Below are 18,664 nucleotides of genomic sequence, written 5' to 3'. Positions count from 1 at the left end.
TCGTTATTTTACTAAGATCTCTTAAGTGCTAATGAGTTGAAATGCTTCGATGCCTTTGTAAAAGTCTTAGGCTGTTACCCTTCCGAGAAGAATTTGCTTTTCGGAAGTCAAGATCATTGATAGGTGAGTCAGAAGAGTGAGAGGGTTTCAGAAGGCGCTGTGGCTACAGTACATGCCCGGCGGCCGGGAAGGGTCTTAAAAAAACTAAGGCTGCATTCGTTAGGTATACCACAGGAGTTGGGGGTGGGGTGGGGAAAGAAGATGTTTGTGGGGGTTCTTAAAATTTTTGGAGAGGAAACAGGGGGGGGGGGGATGGTAAACATTTCTGAAGCAGGAAGGGGCCGGGGATGCAAAATTAATTTTTTTTAGATGCCATTCAAAGATTAAGTATTAAGTATTATTGATAAACCACTACACAAGTGAAGTTCCTTTAATATTTTCTAGTTCAATGAAGGATGTGTTTATTATTAATACACTAAACTGCAATGTCCTTTATTTTGTGCAGTGGCCAGCTCTATCTACATCATCATTTAAGACATCACACCTTTACTTTTATCCTGCTTTTATTAATAATGTCACAGATTGTGTTCATTGTCATTATCATCATCATCATTATCATCATCATCACCATTGTCAACATCAAAAATTAACCCACCTTTCTCACTTTCTGAGCTTTTAAAGTTATGTATGGTTAGTTTGTTGGCACTCCAGTTACGCTGCAAAATCAACTAGCCTCAGGCTATTGGACACCACTTTCTTTGCATGCTGGTGATCAGGGAAACAAGAATGGCTTTGCAGCTGAACGGTTGTGGTTTCTTGGGCATAGAGTAGAGTCGACACTGTTTCGACAATTAGATGATGCAGCAAAATGACTTGTAGCAATGACTCATGAGACTCTGTATGAGTTAGACAAATTTAAGTTTTATTTGCTTGAGTTTTATCTTAGGGGACAAGAAATGTTAAAATAAAGTAATTTTCTTTCAGTTTATCAAGTGAGGTTTGCCTCTGAATTGATTGAGACTCTTAAGCCACACTTGAAAAACCTTGCAAGACAACATGCAGATATTACAGAGAGATTATCCATCACACAGGTAAAGTTTTAAAATAATTTTAAAAATATGAGCTAATATCAAACCTTTATATATGACCACCTCATATTAAAATTAGTATAAAGTCCATTCCTGATGGCAAATTTTGTCTGCAGTATTTGAATCTCACAAGTCAAAGCATACATCAAGTCACCTTAAAGGGGTTGTGTCACGGCTGTCTAGTTAATTTTGTTTATAATACCAGTCATGCATCCATATTATTTGCTATGGAACATACTGGAGAAATAAACTATAATTAAATATATATGTTGCAGTTATTTTTTATTTCAGTTAATTTTTATTTTTCCATTGTTTTAAATTCATTAGCGTACATTACCATACCTAAAACAATGGAAACATAACAATTAACTGAGATAAAAAATTAACGACAAGATACACACATATATATATATATATACACTCGTTTACAAAAAGGTTGACATTTCAGAAATATATATAAATATATATACCTTTTGTTTTTTCTTTTGTTTCGCCCAAAGAAACAAAAGATATATATATATTTGAAATGTCAACCTTTTTGTAAACGAGTGTATATATATATATAGGTTTTTGTTGCCAACCTTCATACATCGTACATAATCTTGTTATTACAGAAAATATATATAGTTAAGGCAAAGAGAAACATAGCAAGCTCTTAATGAGCTTTTTTAAGGTTCCCCAATGATTTCTTTACATAGTTGAAAAAAGGTGGCATAATAATTAGTATCACTTTACATATTAATCAAGGTATCAAAGAGTATTTTTCGTTGATTGTACATAATTATTGTATGTAATGCTTTCTTAAATGCATTGCTTGATTTTTATTCCTTTAAATTATGTGGTAAACCATTCCATATTATTGTGTCAACAAATATGTCTTCCAAGCATTATATCAAACCCTATGAACCAAAAAATTAAACTTTGAAAAACTGTTAGGCCAACAAGTTTTCAAAACCAAATTGCCACCTGTTTCAGTCTTCTTCAAGTTGGTACATCCATGCCTTCCTTTGTATATATGTTGTGTTATTTATACTTTTTTTGTCTTATGAACAGTTATTTGAGCAGTTATTTGTTTTTAAGATTTTGTTATTTGCATTTAAGGCTATCCATGGTATATAGCCCCTACATACATTCAGAACGTAGTTTCTTTGAAATCGCAAGGCACATATAACCTCAGATTGTCAGGTGGGATTTTGCTAGCATCATCAACATTTAGAACTAAGGTCACACTAGGTGATAGGTCCTTCCAGATATTACATACTTTTAAGAGCAATCTTAAGATGTATCTTTTTCAGTTTGCTTATGGTTGAATGAATTTTAATTGTTACATATTGATATTTTAGATTTTTATGGCGGAAGTGTATATGTTTTTATTGTTTTGCTCATTGTAAATTGTTTGTAGTTTGTAATGCACATTTGATCATATTTATGAATACCTGCACAATATAAGTGATTCAATTATTATTATTATTATTAATTATTATTTAAAATTTTACTCCACATGGTAAGGGTTCCTAATGTTTGAATTTGAGAAATAATGTGACACAGCTCCGTTTGATTTGTTAAAGTTATCCACATTATTGGTACAAAATCTAAATATTTTATGATTTTAAAATAAGTGTAGAGAAGTTGTTAAAAGTCAATCAATACATGAATACAACCATAACAACAATATTACATTACATTGCTCAATAAATCTGTTCACTGACCTGCATTTCTGATTGTGTGTGGCCAACTTATGTGGCATATTTTCCAATTTTTTACCTTACTGGCTTATAGCCAGTAATGCTCTAAGCTATCATATGCATAAGAATGAATGAATGAGTGAATGAATGTAAGGTCATTTAATTTCTATTGATCTCATATGTGCAGTACAGGGCTGTCAACTCCCCGCCCCACATCATCAAATATTGAGAACTGATACAGAAAGAAATGGTAGATGACATCGTATCACACAATAAATGACGTCTTTTGTGCCAAAAAAGCTTGTTGATCCTGTCATCGATGTATATAACACATAAACAGTTCATATTTAGCCACATTATTGCTTAAATTTCAGTGCCATACCAGAATTTATGGGAAAACGTTCCAGCAGCAGCTCAAACAATGCAAAATATTTGAAATTTTATGGTTGGAAAAACGAGTGTACAAGAAATAGCAATTTTGGCGATTATCCGGGAGTTATCAGACTCTAATATAGAGACAGGGAGATACAGTCCAAAGTCTGGAGTCTGCTGGATTATCCAGGAGACTTGACAGTACTGGCAGTAATGCATAAACTTCGGAGCTGATGAAGGGACTGAGTTCCATACCTGCTATCTCCCATTTTTTTAGCCTGTTTTATAAAGTGTTGTTATGACAAGGAGGAATTTGATACTGATTGTTCTTATGGGGCATTTTAAAAAGGTTAAGGTGGCTGAACACAGTTTTGGCAGTTTGTGAGTATACGTCATTTGCCAAATCATGGCAAGAGAAAGGTTACAACTCACAAGCTGAAACTTGGCAAGTGAAAAAATATACTGATGTGAAATATTTTGATTGACAGGTAAAATGTGACTTTTTTGTAGTTTCCTTGGTAACATGAACACTTGAAAAAAACCTTAAAATTTCACTGCTCAATTTACATAAAGTTCGCTCGTTAGATTTTCCTATAAACTTGCACACAGCTTACTATAATTAAACATTACCATTTGAAACTTATTTGACCAAATTTTAACAAACAGGTTTTTAGATAATTAATAATATAATTGTACTGTAATTATTAAATGTGTCAGATAATTTGTCTGTTCAACTTCCATTTTAAAGTTCTCATTATTTTAAATACAATAAAAGTAAAAAATTCTGCCAAATATCACAAAATTTTAATGAGTAGATTTTGAGAAATCGTCTTCTGTGTACCATTGCTTTTTCGCCACCATGTTTGTTTGTCTAATTTATAACACCGTTCATTACTCACGTTACTGCTGACCGCCTGCAAAACTGTGTTCAGCCATCTTAAATAGGATATCATATAAGGTGTTTGTGTTCATGAGGAATGGTCTTTCAAATATCATATTACAGGAAACAGGCTCTTCTTCAACTTATGATAAGTCTAGAATTAGTTTAGCCAAGTTGATTTCTTTTCTTTTTCCATCCATTTGGAATTATTGCTTTATCTGTTGATTGAGTTTTACTAGTACAGTGTAATGAATATTTTTTAATCGTTAGTAGCATTAAACATTGAAAATCACAAATGTGGGAAAATGCAAACACCAATTTGTAACTTTCACAAATTTGCATAATTTCAAAACAACTGGCATTTTTTAAATTTCATCTTATGGTAATTTTATTACGACATTTGCGTGCTTAATCTTGGCTAGAAACTACAATAGTCCCAGAACCCTATGTGTAAGAGTTTCAACTTTGCCTGTGGCCGCTGAACCAACCTTACATGCTGTAAAGCATTTATAGCACATAACAAACAGCAACAACAAGTGCACATGCTGATTAGAAGTTGCTACACAACGTGACTGCTTTGAAGAATGATTTTGTTTTGCAAGCACATGATTTTGTATGGACTATTCATTGCCATTATAAGCTCATGTCCTCTCACAGGACTATGTTTCTTCTCCCTTGTAATCAGAGGCAATAATTGCTCATTTGAATGTGATGAATGTCATGAATCTGCTAGGAGTAAACAGACAAGATTAGATGGCAAATTGATTCTATGTTCCTGTTACTTACAAGCTCTGTCACAGAGAAAACATACTTAAAATCCAAATTACTTCTTAGTTTGTTTCGTTCTTCAGGGAGATGTACCGTCAGCAAGTGAACATAAGATGTTATCCCAACAACTTTACAGACTTTCACCAATTGTCCAGCTGACAAACAAGATTGAAGCAAAGCTTAAGGTAACAGTAAACTCTTTGGTACCCTCTGATAAATGTGATTTAAGGTTTACACCCTAGACTACCCATACACAAAAGTTCAAGAAAAATTAAAATAACCAACCTTCTCCCTTTTTGGTCTAGGAAGCGCACAATAAAATGAGTTTGAGGTCACTATATTGCGGACCTACCGTCAAACATCCATATGCAACCACCTGTCATAAGCGATCACCTCTTATAAGCAACCATCTGTCCAAAACACCAAAATTTTCCAGTCAAAGACCTATAATAATTAAAACCTCTTGTAAGGGATGGCGACCACTTTTTTTGGTGATGGTCTTTTGACCTTCCTTTGTTTTTAACCTCTTCAAAACAACCGCTTGATGTGTATGTATGTACTACTCCCCTCAGAGTCTACAAAGAACTTTCAGTGACAACATGGAACTACACATACTGTAATTAGAAATTATGAACATGCAATAAATTTTCTTCCAAAATGTAGATGTAGCTGTACATCTTCTTAGAAGAGACCACCTGTGGTTTGATTCTCGTCAGTGATCAACTCCCATAAGTACTACTTAATCTTGAAAAGATTTCATTTGAATCATCAAATCATAGGAGTTTTAAGACCATCCAAAAAGTTAAAAACTCGAAGATGTTTGCAAAACGGTCGCTCAGTTTTTGCCCCGCCTTGCCTATTTAGATCTTTTTGTATAGTGTACAGGTTATACAACAGGTGACATTTACAGTCAGTTATTTTTAACACCGCTGGTTTGAGTCCTGTTATCCAAGTTAGAAATGAAAGGGCAAGTGCTTGCCGTGTCCACGACCATTATTCCAACTTTGTCATTAGATTTTAGAGCTCTTCTATGTACAAAATTTGTCAGTTGTTTGGAATATTCTGCTAGTTTTAGGTTCATTTTGGACTGATTGATTGATTGAACGATTGATTGTACGCGGGGGTGGGGATGGGGGGGGATTGGTTGAATGGAATTTTCTCGTTCGGGCTTTTCCTTCTGTAACGTTTGTAGGGCTGACTACCTATCAATCTGCTGAGCACTTAACGGTGTCCACAATAGAGTCAGGATAACCTCATCTTTTTTGGTTAATCATGGTTTTATAACTTTCCAATGACCGCTTGATGTGTATGTATGTACTACTCCCCGCAGAGTCTACAAAGAACTTTCAGTGACAACGTGGAACTACACATACTGTAATTAGTAATATATTTTCTTCCAAAATGTAGATGTAGCCGTACATCTTCATAGAAGAGACCACCTGTGGTTCAATTCTCATCAGTGAACAACTCCCTTTAGTGTTACTTAATCTTTGCACTTTGGATGGTCACTGACTGTAATTTAGTGCAAGTACTGCTGAAGAGATTTCATTTGAATCATAGTATGACCATCCAGAAAGTTAAAACTTGGAACTGTGAAATGTGCCTGCAGAAGTGACCCTTAGAAAGGTGGTGATGATAAGCTGAAAATGTATAATTAAAAAAAATTAATATAGAATACTTTGTGGAAAGTGGGCATTTAATAATTTGTTTAATTGATTATAACTTTGTTGTCAAAACAATAAGACAAAAGGGTGTCACCAGAGAGGAACTAAATTCCCATAACAGGGTAACCCCCATGTATCGTATTTACACACAACTTATTGATTTTTAAGGAATCAAATCTGGAGTGAGCACCAGTGAGTACAGGCTTTAATGGCATTGGCTCCATCACTTGTGATGATTATCATTGTCTCTTTCATCCTGCTGAAGGAATTCTTTGATTATTATACTTAGAAGTCTCATTTTACAGTAAATACAAGTGCTTTGATTTGTTTCCAGGAAATAAAGGACTTAAATGAGATGATAACAGAAATTGGAGGGGAGTTGGGTAAAATTGCTGAAGAGGAGAAAAGGCAAACACATGATGATATCAAAGTGTTGGAGGTAAAATGTTGACTAAACATGATGGACATTATGCTACTAAAAATGTCAATGATCCTATTGACATAATGTTCAAGCAACACTCTTTCTATCTTAGGATAACCTACTCAAGTGTCTTGTTCCTCAAGATGATGATGATGAAAACAGTGCTATTTTGGAGTTAAGAGCAGGTATGTAGATCACTAGAAACCACTCACCTGAAAGATTTGGATGATCACTTTATTCTCAGTACCAGAAATACAGCAAGAATACATCTCTATTTTCATAACAAAAAAAGAGAGAAATGCTATAACTGGCTTAACTTCTCTTTAACAGGGTAAAAAGTCAGAATTATTCTGGCATTATATTTCGTAGCTCATAGCTACTAAGATGCATTATAAGCAATTAGTCTACATTGGATGTAAATACAAGGTAGGCCTAGATGTATAAAAAAACATATATGAATGTATAAAAAAAACAAATTGGTAGGCATAGATATATTCCAGAAACCTTTGGATTACTACATGCTGTAATATTATTGGAAGATGCACTGCAATGTTACATTTAAGTCATTGTTAATAAAGTACTTTAATTTATTTATACGCGATAAAACTGCTCAACATCTTTGTTAGAAAGCATCTTATTTTGTTATCCAGGAGCTGGTGGAAAGGAGGCGTCCCTCTTCACTCATGAGATGTTTGTTATGTATCACAAGTAAGTAAAGATTTAAGCTGCAACTTTTTTTTTGCCATAACAGCCAAGAAAAGGCTTCCCTCTTCAGTTGCAGATGTTCTTTAATTATTTGCCTCACTTCCATAACACTAATAATACCATCTGCTCCTGACCAATATTTCTGCAATACACAATGAAATAATACCACCTTCAAAGATTTGAAGCATAGGGCACTTGTCAGCTAAGCACAAGAAGACATTTACAATTATGTTAGAAGAACAATACTTAAAACTTAGGTGAGGCTGAGCTTGCATATTCATGAGTACATTGTATGTACGAAGTGGTTTTTCCAATGTCCATTAAATTTGCAGTCACTCTACAATGTATTACTACCACCCTACTAAATTTTAATGTAATATAAATTTCGATTTCCAGGAGTTTATTGTGAGCTTATTGTAAATTTGGTATTCCTCAAAGCTCTAACTAAGTTGAAACTGCATATTCATTTTAGGTTTGCCTCATACAAGGGGTGGCGGTTTGAAGTTCTTAATATGAGTAAAAGTGATTTTGGTGGACTGAAGGTATTAAAGAAAGTATTGTACGATCATGATAACTATTTTTGTCTTTCATTTCCCCCACCATTTTCTTTGGTTTTCTCTGACAAATTTGAGGTTTTTTTCTTGTTTCTTTCTCCAACTTTTCTGTCGTATGAAAAAGTTTTCAAGTACTGGTAATAGATACCTTTTTTTTAAATTACCAACTTTTATTTAAATTCGTAAATAAATTAGAAAATATGCCATAAACTGCCGCTAATAAGCCCATCCACTTATAAGCCCCCCCCCCCCCGGTTATAGGCGCACCTACATGCAAACAAAAAAATACATCCGATTATAAGCCCATCCGGATATAAGCCCCAGTTACAGTTTTGATTTTGTTTTGAAATTTAACTGAACTCGATTTATTGCTGCCTTTTTAAGGCTTCAATTGTAAGAGTAATAAATTTAAATCATACGTCGAACAACAGTACTGTTGCTCATTTCGAAACGTTTTTTTTCGTCCACTTATAAGCCCATCCAGATATAACCCCCCCCCCCCACGTTTATAAGCCCACCTAAAACCCCTTACGAACTTGTATAAGCCCAGGGCTTATAAGTGGCAGTTTACGGTATTGGGACTGGCGTGTAGTTAGCGAGGCTATTCGGGGCAGGCCAGGCTACGTAATTATATTACAACAAACGGAATGAATACCACCCCCCCCCCCCCCCCACCAAAAAAAAAAAACTGGACGTTATGTAAGTATATATTATACAATAAATAAATACTTTTGTGTAGTTCCGTAGATATCCGTACCGCGCAAAGATTCGAGTTGTTTTATTAGATGTCTAGAGAGCGGAAGAGGAAAAGACGAAAAAGAGGCGGAATGGGGTGGGGGGGAATAGAAGCTAAGAATCTGAATACCAAACCAGTACTCAAGGATATCTAAAGCAACATAAAGAACAAAACGAAGCCCTTTGATTGGTATAGCGAAAATTGGAAAACAAATGCCGCTTCTGATCGGCTTAGTGAACAGAGCGAAACAAATACGGCTTTTGATTGGTTTAGCTGACAGAGGAATTGGTTTAGCAAACACAAGAAAACACCTGCGGCTTTTGATTGGATCAGCGAAAAAAGAAAAAGACGTAAGGCTTTTATTGGCTCAGCGAACAAAGGAAAACATGTTCAGGTTCAGGTTCAGCTTCAGGCATAGTTACTATGGTCCAGGGAAACACGTACCGCTTTTAATCGGTTTAAGGGTTTAGTTGATGCTGGGTCAGTGAAAGAACAGAACACAGCTTTGTCTTTTGAGTTAGTAAAGCTAATTAACCACCCTTTAAAAAATTTTAAGTTTCAAGGGCTATTCCTTCGTCGGAAGAGGCAAACAAGTTATTGTGGGTTGTGTGTAGTTTATCGAATGGTGGAGCTACAGTATTAGTGGTGTCATGAAAAACTGAATAATAAATTAGTGGAATGGAAAGTGTTCATTATTTCCTTTCGGATGTAGAATGTCGATTTCAAAGATATATTTCTGTTCTTGACCTTTGCGTCTTTCTCTTTTGCTTTGGTAGAAAGAGAGACCATGTTTTGGCCATAATGATTCGGAAGATTAAAATGTCGCAAGACTGGTTGCGAGGCGTCTTTGTCATTTCTTTCAACATCTCGAAGATGTTCGCGAAACGGCCGCTCAGTTTTTGCCCTGTCTCGCCTATGTAGATCTTTTGTACAGTGTACAGGTTATACAACAGACGACATTTGCGGTCATTTATTTTAAAACACCGCCGCTTTGAGTCCTGTTAGGGACGGACCATTAGAAAAGTTATGGGGGGAGAGGGATTTTCGAGCCGCAGGAATTTTTTTTCGTTATCAAATTCCTTGTATGAAATTTTTTTAGCCCATAGCATGAATATTGTCTTACCTCGGTTTAAAACTGTTACTTATGGAAGACATTCTCTCAGATTTCTCGGACCACATTTGTGGTCAAAATTAAGCAAGGAGGAGAGAAATATTGGAACTTTGGCAACTTTTAGGACAATGATACGTAAGAAGGATGTAACATCATTTCTCGAAGGATGTGGGAGTGAATGCCGCTTATGCTTAGGTTAACTGGACGTACGCATATTTACTTATTCATTTTAGCGTCCGAGCTCATATATACATTTAGTTTTTATATTGTAAAATTAGAACTTAACTGAATGGAATTTTCTCGTTCCGGCTTTTCCTTCTGTTACGTATATAGGACTCACTGCCTATCAATTTGCTGAGCACGGTTTTTAACTGTGTCGACAACATAGTCAGGATATTCCCGTCTTCTCGGCCCCTTTTTGATCATTTTGTGTCAAAAATTGTCGGCCCACCCCCGCGTACAATCACGCGTTCAATCAATCGTTCCAAAACGAACCTAAAACTGACACATTTCCTCGTGAGTTTTTCTGAGAAAATCTGAAGTTTTATTACAAAGGTGTCGAATCATTAGAAATTTAGATCAGGAGATCAAGGTTTTGACCTGAAACCTCACCTTCATTCGATAGTTTGAATGCGAGGACGGCCTTTGTTCTGACTATTTTTCTCTTTTGTAGGAAGCTTCTGTTAGTGTTAGTGGTAATGGGGTGTTTGGAATAATGAAGTTCGAAACAGGAGTTCATCGCGTGCAAAGAATTCCTCTGACTGAAACAATGGGCCGCATTCACACGAGTACAATGACAGTGGCAGTGTTACCACAACCCGAGGAGGTAAGAACTTCTAAACAACCTTAATGAATGTCTAAACTCTGGACAGATCCATGAACTGACAATTTTTGACACAAAATGATCAAAAAGGGGCTGAGAATTGATATCAATGTACAAACCATGCTTTAAGTTTCCACTTCAATGATGTAATTTTTCGGCTTTGCTTTCTCAATTTTGTACTCTAACTCTTTAGATATCGTAAGTTAGGAAAGCCCAATTGTTCGCGTACTTACGTTTGCTTAAATTCTATATCCTCAACTGTCTCTATGTGTTACTATAATCGTTACCTCTTTGCTGTTTTTCCTTTAGGTTGATATAGCGATCAATGCCAGTGATCTCAAAATTGAAACGATCAGATCTTCAGGGTAAGTGTGTCTTTCGCCACCCTACAAATAAAGACTTTATTAATATACTTAGTACCACGCTGCTTAACCTGTGAACAGCACAAGTGTAGCTTGGGTCGCGGAGGAATGAGGAATGATCAATAAACAGTTCGTGAACACGTTCTGTTGTTTTCTTAGAGCTGGCGGCCAGCACGTGAACACGAATGACAGTGCTGTTCGACTTACTCATCTACCGTCAGGAATCGTTGTTAGGTGTGAAGAAGAAAGGTCGCAGATAAAGGTAACTAATTAGCTTTGTAGTTCTCATTTACGTAGTTGAATTATTCTGCTCAACGTTAGGGACTCATGAGTAGTAGTCCTATCGTTGATTTAGTATTATCGGAGCATGATCAGTGCAAACCGAGAACACTCGATTTATAGTTATATGGTACACCCTATTTTTTTTTCTGTCCTAAGGGCTTCTCTGTCGTAGGTTACTCCTGTCCCCCCCCCCCCCCCCCCAACTTCTTAATCGCAATTCTTATTGCTGTAATAAGGAGTAGTTTGTTGGAACGCGAACGATGTTTTTGTTAGCCTGTGTAGCATGGCGGTTTTGTCTACTGAGCGGCCCTCCTCTGCCCTCGCCCGCCTTTATTACTTTGCGCGGCCAACCAAAACCGCCATGCTACGCAGGCTACGTTTTTGTTGGTCAATCATTCTTAAACCTTATTTCTCCCGGAGCTGTGGTGAGGTTTCAGTATTGCATTGTATTGTACTTGTGTTGAAAGTTGGTTGTTCTTACTCGATGCACAGTTCAGACTATTTAGAAAAATTTCACCATATTCCCTAGGTCGGAAAAAAAGTTGTTTAAAATCTAGTCGGCTCACTTGTGGCCTTACAACCCTCTAAATAGTCGTCTGTTGCCGTCAACTCTCGTCCTTGTCTGAGAGGAATTGCTAGTTTTTAAACTGATCAGAGTTACTGTCAGTTCATGCCGCTTAACACAGTGGTAGTACACTAAGATTTTATTCGCCTCAGTCAAAAATGTTTGTTTGTTTGTTTGCTTACTGAACAGAATAAGACCAAGGCAATGAAAGTACTGCGGGCGCGACTGTACGATATAGAACGACAGAAAGCTGAATCAGAAAGAACTGAAGCGCGCAGAAAACAGGTCAGCTATTTACGTCGTTTTGAGAATGTTTAATTTGTTCGTTATCAAGAGAGAATCATGATACAGATAGGGAAAAGCCCAGTACATCTAGCCCTTGGGATATGTGAATTTCACTAAAGTTGCAGTTGATTTCCGAAGAGGTCCGCAAACGCTTGTTCAGTGTTTTCAAGAAAGAATAATGGGAATTTATACTCTCTAGGTGCTGATATTCTGCATTGTTTGCTTTGGGGCAGTCGCGCGTGGACTTGATGACTTTTCAAAAAATCTATTTAAATGTGCGGACGTCCCAGGAATTAAATTTCCGTTCAATTATAACCTCTAAAAATAACTTAGGTGAAATTCACATATCCCAGCCAAAGCCCTAAGATTCCCTCTCTGCCTCATTATTCTCTTTTGACCTTATTTATGAAAATACACCAATGAATCAATCCACAGTAAAAAAATTAATTTAATGGATAGAAAAGCTTTCACAATGAAATAACCAGAATAACGAACATGTATTACCTGTAACGGCGAAACTTGATGAATGTTGATGAACTTGATCATAGTGCTTCCTTGGTCATCAACGTAGCACCGGGAGGGTACATAAGCTCCTCTTCGCTGTGTTTTCCAGATGTTTGGAAAAGTGTAATTCCACGTTTCTTTTTCTTGTATTAGATTGGTGGCGGACAGCGCTCCGAGAAGATAAGAACTTACAATTTTCCACAGGTAAGTCTTTGACTTTGACAAGTTAATCCTCCCTCTATCATCAACTTGGAATATTTTCACATCCTTTTCTTAGCTCGAAGCTCTTTATTTTCCCGTATTAAAATTGGTTTGAGGTTCATTTTATACCTAAGGTTTACTTGAAACTGTCTAAACTAAAACTACGTCTTACAAATTTCTTCTTTTTCGGGTGTCTTCGTTGTGTTCAGTTTTATCCGTGGTTTAAATTTTATTTCCCTTCTTTTTAAGCTCATTATCATACATTACCATACCCAAAGACAAAGGGAATTTAAATTTAAACCAAGGGTAAAATTGAACCACAACACTTACAAGAAAACTATATTAGTCAATGGTTGTTATGCGGTCATGGCGGCTTTTCAGCGTTGTTTTCTCTTTCTTTTCCGTGCGGTACGACCCAAAGAATCCAAATTACCGGTAGTTCTTGAAACCTTCCGAACTGTTTAGTTGCTACTATTCTTATTTTTTTTTTGCCCTATCTAGTTAATTTAGACTATCCTTGTATACTTTGTTATTTGGCATGTAATTAGCAGATTGGTTGTTGTTGTTTTTTATCTGTTTACAATCTAATCAGCGATCTAGTTCACACTGGAAACCAGCTAAACAAAATGTCAGTTTACGATCGTTTCATAGTCTTGAAGGCCATATACGTTTCTACGCGTTTGCCAACTTGAACAGACTCGTGAAGACATAGCTTAAGAAAAATATTCTTCCAAAGGTGTCTCTATTTGCGGAGAGTGGCCAACTTCTCTGCGATTATTAATCTATTTACTGTTTTTTTCCCCGCAGGGTCGAGTGACGGATCACAGGATAGGCTTGACCGAGCACTGCCTGGAACTTTTTCTTGAAGGAGAAGACAAACTAAATGATATAATCCTGGCCTTGCAGTCTCAACATGAAGCCGAGGCCTTACAAGAACTCACCACTCAATATACCGCTGGAGTTGATAAACACGTCAGATAACAGACGCTGTAGCTGCGAGTGTTTGTATGGATTTGCACTAGTATATGATGTTTTATTGGAAATGGCAGAAGATGTATAGTAAAAGTATCCGGAGTTCTGGAAGAAACAAGCGGGAAATTTTCGCGGTCTATTTTTCTTAAGGAATTCAGCTTGTTTCACCGCCTTGCAAGGTTTAAAATCACTACATCGAACAAACTTGGGACTTACGTTCAATAGTAATGACAAAATAGTACTAGAATGAATGCCTCATAGAGCCTCAACTCAAAATTTACTGCCACCTTGTGAAGCATATGAAAAAACATTAACATAGGAAATTACTTTTCAGTTTTATTTTTCATGTAAATGGCAACGCGGCATAAGCATTTCAGTCACAAACTGAAACGTTAAACCACTTCGTAGCATAGTAACAGCGTAACAGCAGGCAGGAATGAACCTGAGTTTAATATAAGTGTCATTGAAATGTTCACGCTGTGAGATTGTTTTGTCCTTCAGCAATTCAGTTTCATTTTTAACAGAACAGCGAAAGAAAATAAGAGTGATGAAGAAAGAAAAATCAGAAAATTCCCAAATGCAGCTTAAAGGAGTGACCCAAAATATCTAGTTAGTGTGATAAATTATGTAAAGGTCTAACTCAGGTGCAAACTTTCATTTAAACGTTTGATGTAACAAAGTTTACAGCCATTATATTATACAAAATGGGATGATTGTGGTTGATGAAAGACAGTAAAAAATAATTATGCCGATTTATATGCTGTATCTTTAACTTATCCGTTTTTTAGGTTTTTTTCCTTCGTTTGTTGTTTTTATTTGTAAGAGAGTTCTACTTGCAGATATGTTTCGCTTATTTGACTTTGTCTTTCAAGGCTTGCCGGACAGCTCGTAACCTGCCATGGAAACAAACAAAGTCCTTAAAAATGCGCCATCACCTGTTTCAATATACACACGGTGGTGTTGGTGTTTTATTTTAAGGTCTTTTGCCGATACTCAGCAAAAAATGAATTGATATCTCAATCCGGCTCAATATAATAATTAATAACATATCAATATGGCAGGTATGTTTCTGATTCAGTCAAATGGAGTTTTAAGGTGACAAGTCTTAAGATGTTCTATGAATGATAATATTGAAGACACATTAACAATTTCGTAAAAGCGCGCAGCTAATTTTTGTTCTTTTTGACTTTTACGATAATTTTGGCTCGATAATAAAACACCAGTTACTTATCAATTTGAATTAAAATCAGCAAGATAGGGAATTTTTTCAGGTCTTGTGAAATTATACACTTTTTTACTGCATAAAAATGCTTTGAATCATTTAGAACTATAGGAGATCCCTATTTTTGTTCCTACTGTTATTTTTGTGTCCCATTTATAGAAACAACAAATTAGTTCAGAGTTACTTGCAATATTAATCACATTGTCGTGAAAGGGCCCTAGGTGACTTGCAAAATTTTGTTTTAGACTACTAGATATTCTTTTTCCTATTCAGTGATTACGACATTTTATGGAGACAACTGGATTAATAACCGGTCTAAAGGATCGACTCAATAAAGAATATGCAAATTTTGAGATTTTGCGAGCTCTAAGACTGTAACGGCTTTGTATCGAATACTTTGATCCAGAACGCCGTCAATATATTACCGCTCGTGCAAGAAACCTCGTCCTCACTCAAGGCCGTGGTACGTTGGTTAAAGCAGTTAATGACACCTTCAAATGACTACTTCTCGACGTGTGTTATCTCAAAGAGGCCTTAAATTTGCATAAAGACAGACAGATAGACGAATTATTGGAACAACTGAATTAGCTTCAGCTGGTCGACTTTCAAGCTTGTATATCGGATGTACTTGTGACATTTAAAACTTGATTTCCAGCGTTTAATCTACCATGAAATACATTTTAACGGACAGTATAATTCATTAGCTCAGGAACAAACAAATCGCCAGTGAAAAAATACTCACGTTGTACGCACCATAACGGACTGAATCTGTCCTGACTCAACGTGTCGCAAAATTCTCTTTCAGGAAGATACACAAGAAACATTTCAATGGATAAAATCAACGCAGCTCTTAATTGCTTTCTCGAAACTCACGCCGAAACCTTCGTTCTGCAACGGCGACAAAGATTGATGGAAATCGAAAAAGTAATCAATCCAATACTATCAGAAGTGAAAAAAATCGACGAGAGATTTGACTTTGAGACGTTAAGTGGTAAAAGCTTTTATGTCGTTAAGTCGCCAAACCACTATGAAATATTACTTGTTTTTCAAGGGATAGACCCGGAAGAGCTGGCGATTGAGGATGGACAAACACCGCCTGGATTTTCATTGGTTAGGCTAACAGGGAAAAAGATGGTTTCCAAGTGGAAGTTTTGTAGTGGAAATAGTAATCCCAGCAAAGTTTATATGTCAGCAAAGATTGTTAAGGAAAAGATTTTTGAGCTTGTCAAACGAGTAGTGAACAGTGGATCTTTTCGAGAAGAGCAAGAGGGAAAAATATGTATCGAAGTCGACGAATCACACGACGACGATGCAATTCGAATCTCAGTCAGCGGTCGCGATAAGGAGTCATACGGCCTCCATCTCATCCCGGCCATTCCTTGTCCCGGACGGTGGGTATTTTCTGCGCATGCGTGGGAAACCAAGCAACCTGATGGGCTAAGCAAAAAAGTAAAACAAGATATACTACAGAGGGGAGTACAACTCGTTGCCAGGACCTCTCCCAGCAAATCATCTTACCAATGGCAAATCGACTTTTCAGGTCCCATGAGAATGTTGATTGAACTGGACATGGGATGCCGGAAAACATGTCTTCTGATTCTTGAAATAATTTTGGAGGACATGCAATGTGGTAGAAGCGGATGCGATCCATTTCACCTGGAAACCCTTGCGATACGTGTAACCCATCAACTGCCATTCAAGTCCTTCTGGGACGAAGGTAAACTTGCCAAACGATTTATGGATATCATAAAAGAACTGCAACGATGTTTGTTGGAGAGTAACCTTGAGCACATTTTTCTTCCAAGCATTAATTTGCTTCGAGATGTCGATAAACTGGCTTTAGAAAACTGCAAAGAAGGTCTTCAGCAAATACTGCAAGATACTGAAAAGTATTTCCGTCAATTTGAACTCTTTAAGTACACTACTTCCTTGTAAGCGGAAGAAATGAGAAGAGTGGTAGTAGTGTTAGAACGTGCAGTGTCAATAAATCGAAACAGTACAACCATGTGTGGCAAACGCACCAATTCAGATACTGCAATTAGTCAATCAAACATGATGGCGCATCCGATATAGGTGGTTCCTGGCTGTGAAAAACGGCCGACTTTCCTCCTGAATAGACCTCTATAGCTTGTATGTTTTGTTTTCCCAATAGAGGTCCAATGGGAACTTGATCCTTTGTCTTTTCAAAAATTATACGTACATATGCACATGAATAAGACGAAATTTAAAAGAATCGGTTCCCTAGAGTATTATCACATGACCTGCACTGAGAAAACAAAACATGCAAACTAAAGAGGTCTATGATATAAAACAGCGCGGTTTCTTTATTTACTGGCTAGAACTTAGGACCAAAGGAAAGATATGTATTTTTTTAGCTTTCTAATTCGACTCACTTAGGGTTCCCAGATCACTTGACCATTGATATGCTATTGCCTGTGAACATCACACCAATTGACACCAATGAGATTGCTTGAGCCTTATTTTATGGTCATGGTAGATTTTAGTAAGTAGATATTTGTACTGTACTGTAATTTCTAAATAGCATTTGTCGGTGCATACGCTCCAACATTTATTCAGCATATCTCGGCTTTTACTTTGCATTTTTTACTTTGTATTTATCCCTGTACCTATTGTATCAAATTCGATTGCTGCCTGCGTCTCCCTCCATGAGGTACATTTATTAGAGAGATTAACATGATTAAGGCAAATTGAACCACGTAACCAAGTTTTCCAGTAACTTTCTATCTACCGTTTATTTTATCTACAAAGAAATACTTAGTTTCATATCCAGTCAGTTTCATCCACAAAAATTATTTTGGATGAGTTTTTATAATTACCTGTTCATCTCCTAATTTAAGAAATTTTCAACTTAAATTTCGCGTTTGACGATTGCCGTAAACAAAAGTGATTCTTGTTCTTCGTGTTCACACTTATTGTAAGAATATTTCTTATTTGTCCTCAGCGAGACGGTAGAGAATGTAATTGCAGCCAGTCCATAAGCCCTTACTGCATATTGTTTTAAATTATCCCACCTCTTTTTGTCAAGAAACAGCAGCGCGGAAAGTCCACGGAAGTAATTCAATGCATAATGAATCACGTGATGCATATGTAAACGAGGTTGAAACTTAAGGTGGCGAACACGCCGAACACGGTTTTGCGGGCGGTCTGCGGTAACTCGCGTGACGGTGCGTGTTTTAAATTGGACAAACAAATATGACGGCGAAAAAAGCAATGGTACACAGGCGACGATTTCTCAAAATCTACTCATTAAAATTTTGTGAATATTTGGCAGAATTTTCACTTTTATCGTATTTTAAATAATGAGAACGAATCTTTTAGGGAAATCGAAAAAAGTTCGAGTTATCGGGAGTTTGAAGCAAATAACCGGAAATAAGGAAATAAGCAAATGGATGGGGAGGGAATGCAATTAAGCAACAAACTTGTATACGGGGATGGACACTGAA

At 36.5% G+C, this 18,664-nt stretch overlaps 2 protein-coding genes across 2 annotated transcripts; both read left to right on the top strand.

Moving 5' to 3' along the window:
• Positions 1–4: 4 nt before the first annotated feature.
• Positions 5–14,734, top strand: LOC140933060 (peptide chain release factor 1-like). The gene is made up of 13 exons (XM_073382577.1): positions 5–123; positions 985–1,091; positions 4,877–4,978; positions 6,792–6,896; positions 6,991–7,063; positions 7,529–7,586; positions 8,056–8,125; positions 10,658–10,810; positions 11,117–11,172; positions 11,329–11,431; positions 12,206–12,301; positions 12,959–13,009; positions 13,814–14,734. Exons 1-13 carry the CDS (start codon positions 42–44, stop codon positions 13,985–13,987), a joined length of 1,230 nt encoding a protein of 409 aa, XP_073238678.1. The 5' UTR covers positions 5–41; the 3' UTR covers positions 13,988–14,734.
• A 125-nt stretch (positions 14,735–14,859) lies between these two features.
• On the top strand, positions 14,860–17,449 carry LOC140935139 (cyclic GMP-AMP synthase-like receptor 1). Its single transcript, XM_073384674.1, has one exon. It carries the CDS (start codon positions 16,029–16,031, stop codon positions 17,133–17,135), a length of 1,107 nt encoding a protein of 368 aa, XP_073240775.1. The 5' UTR covers positions 14,860–16,028; the 3' UTR covers positions 17,136–17,449.
• Positions 17,450–18,664: the final 1,215 nt, after the last annotated feature.

Source organism: Porites lutea, chromosome 4 (genome assembly GCF_958299795.1).
Source record: "Porites lutea chromosome 4, jaPorLute2.1, whole genome shotgun sequence".
NCBI classification, from domain to species: domain Eukaryota; kingdom Metazoa; phylum Cnidaria; class Anthozoa; order Scleractinia; family Poritidae; genus Porites; species Porites lutea.
Note: the sequence above shows the minus strand (reverse complement) of the source record. Positions and strands in the feature narration are given on the sequence as shown.

Coding starts and splice junctions, on each gene's coding strand:
- LOC140933060 (XM_073382577.1), top strand. CDS start 42: ATGCTTCGATGCCTTTGTAAAAGTCTTAGGCTGTTACCCTTCCGAGAA. Junction 1,092..4,876: donor AGAGATTATCCATCACACAG/GTAAAGTTTTAA, acceptor TTCGTTCTTCAG/GGAGATGTACCGTCAGCAAG. Junction 11,173..11,328: donor GAAACGATCAGATCTTCAGG/GTAAGTGTGTCT, acceptor TTGTTTTCTTAG/AGCTGGCGGCCAGCACGTGA.
- LOC140935139 (XM_073384674.1), top strand. CDS start 16,029: ATGGATAAAATCAACGCAGCTCTTAATTGCTTTCTCGAAACTCACGCC.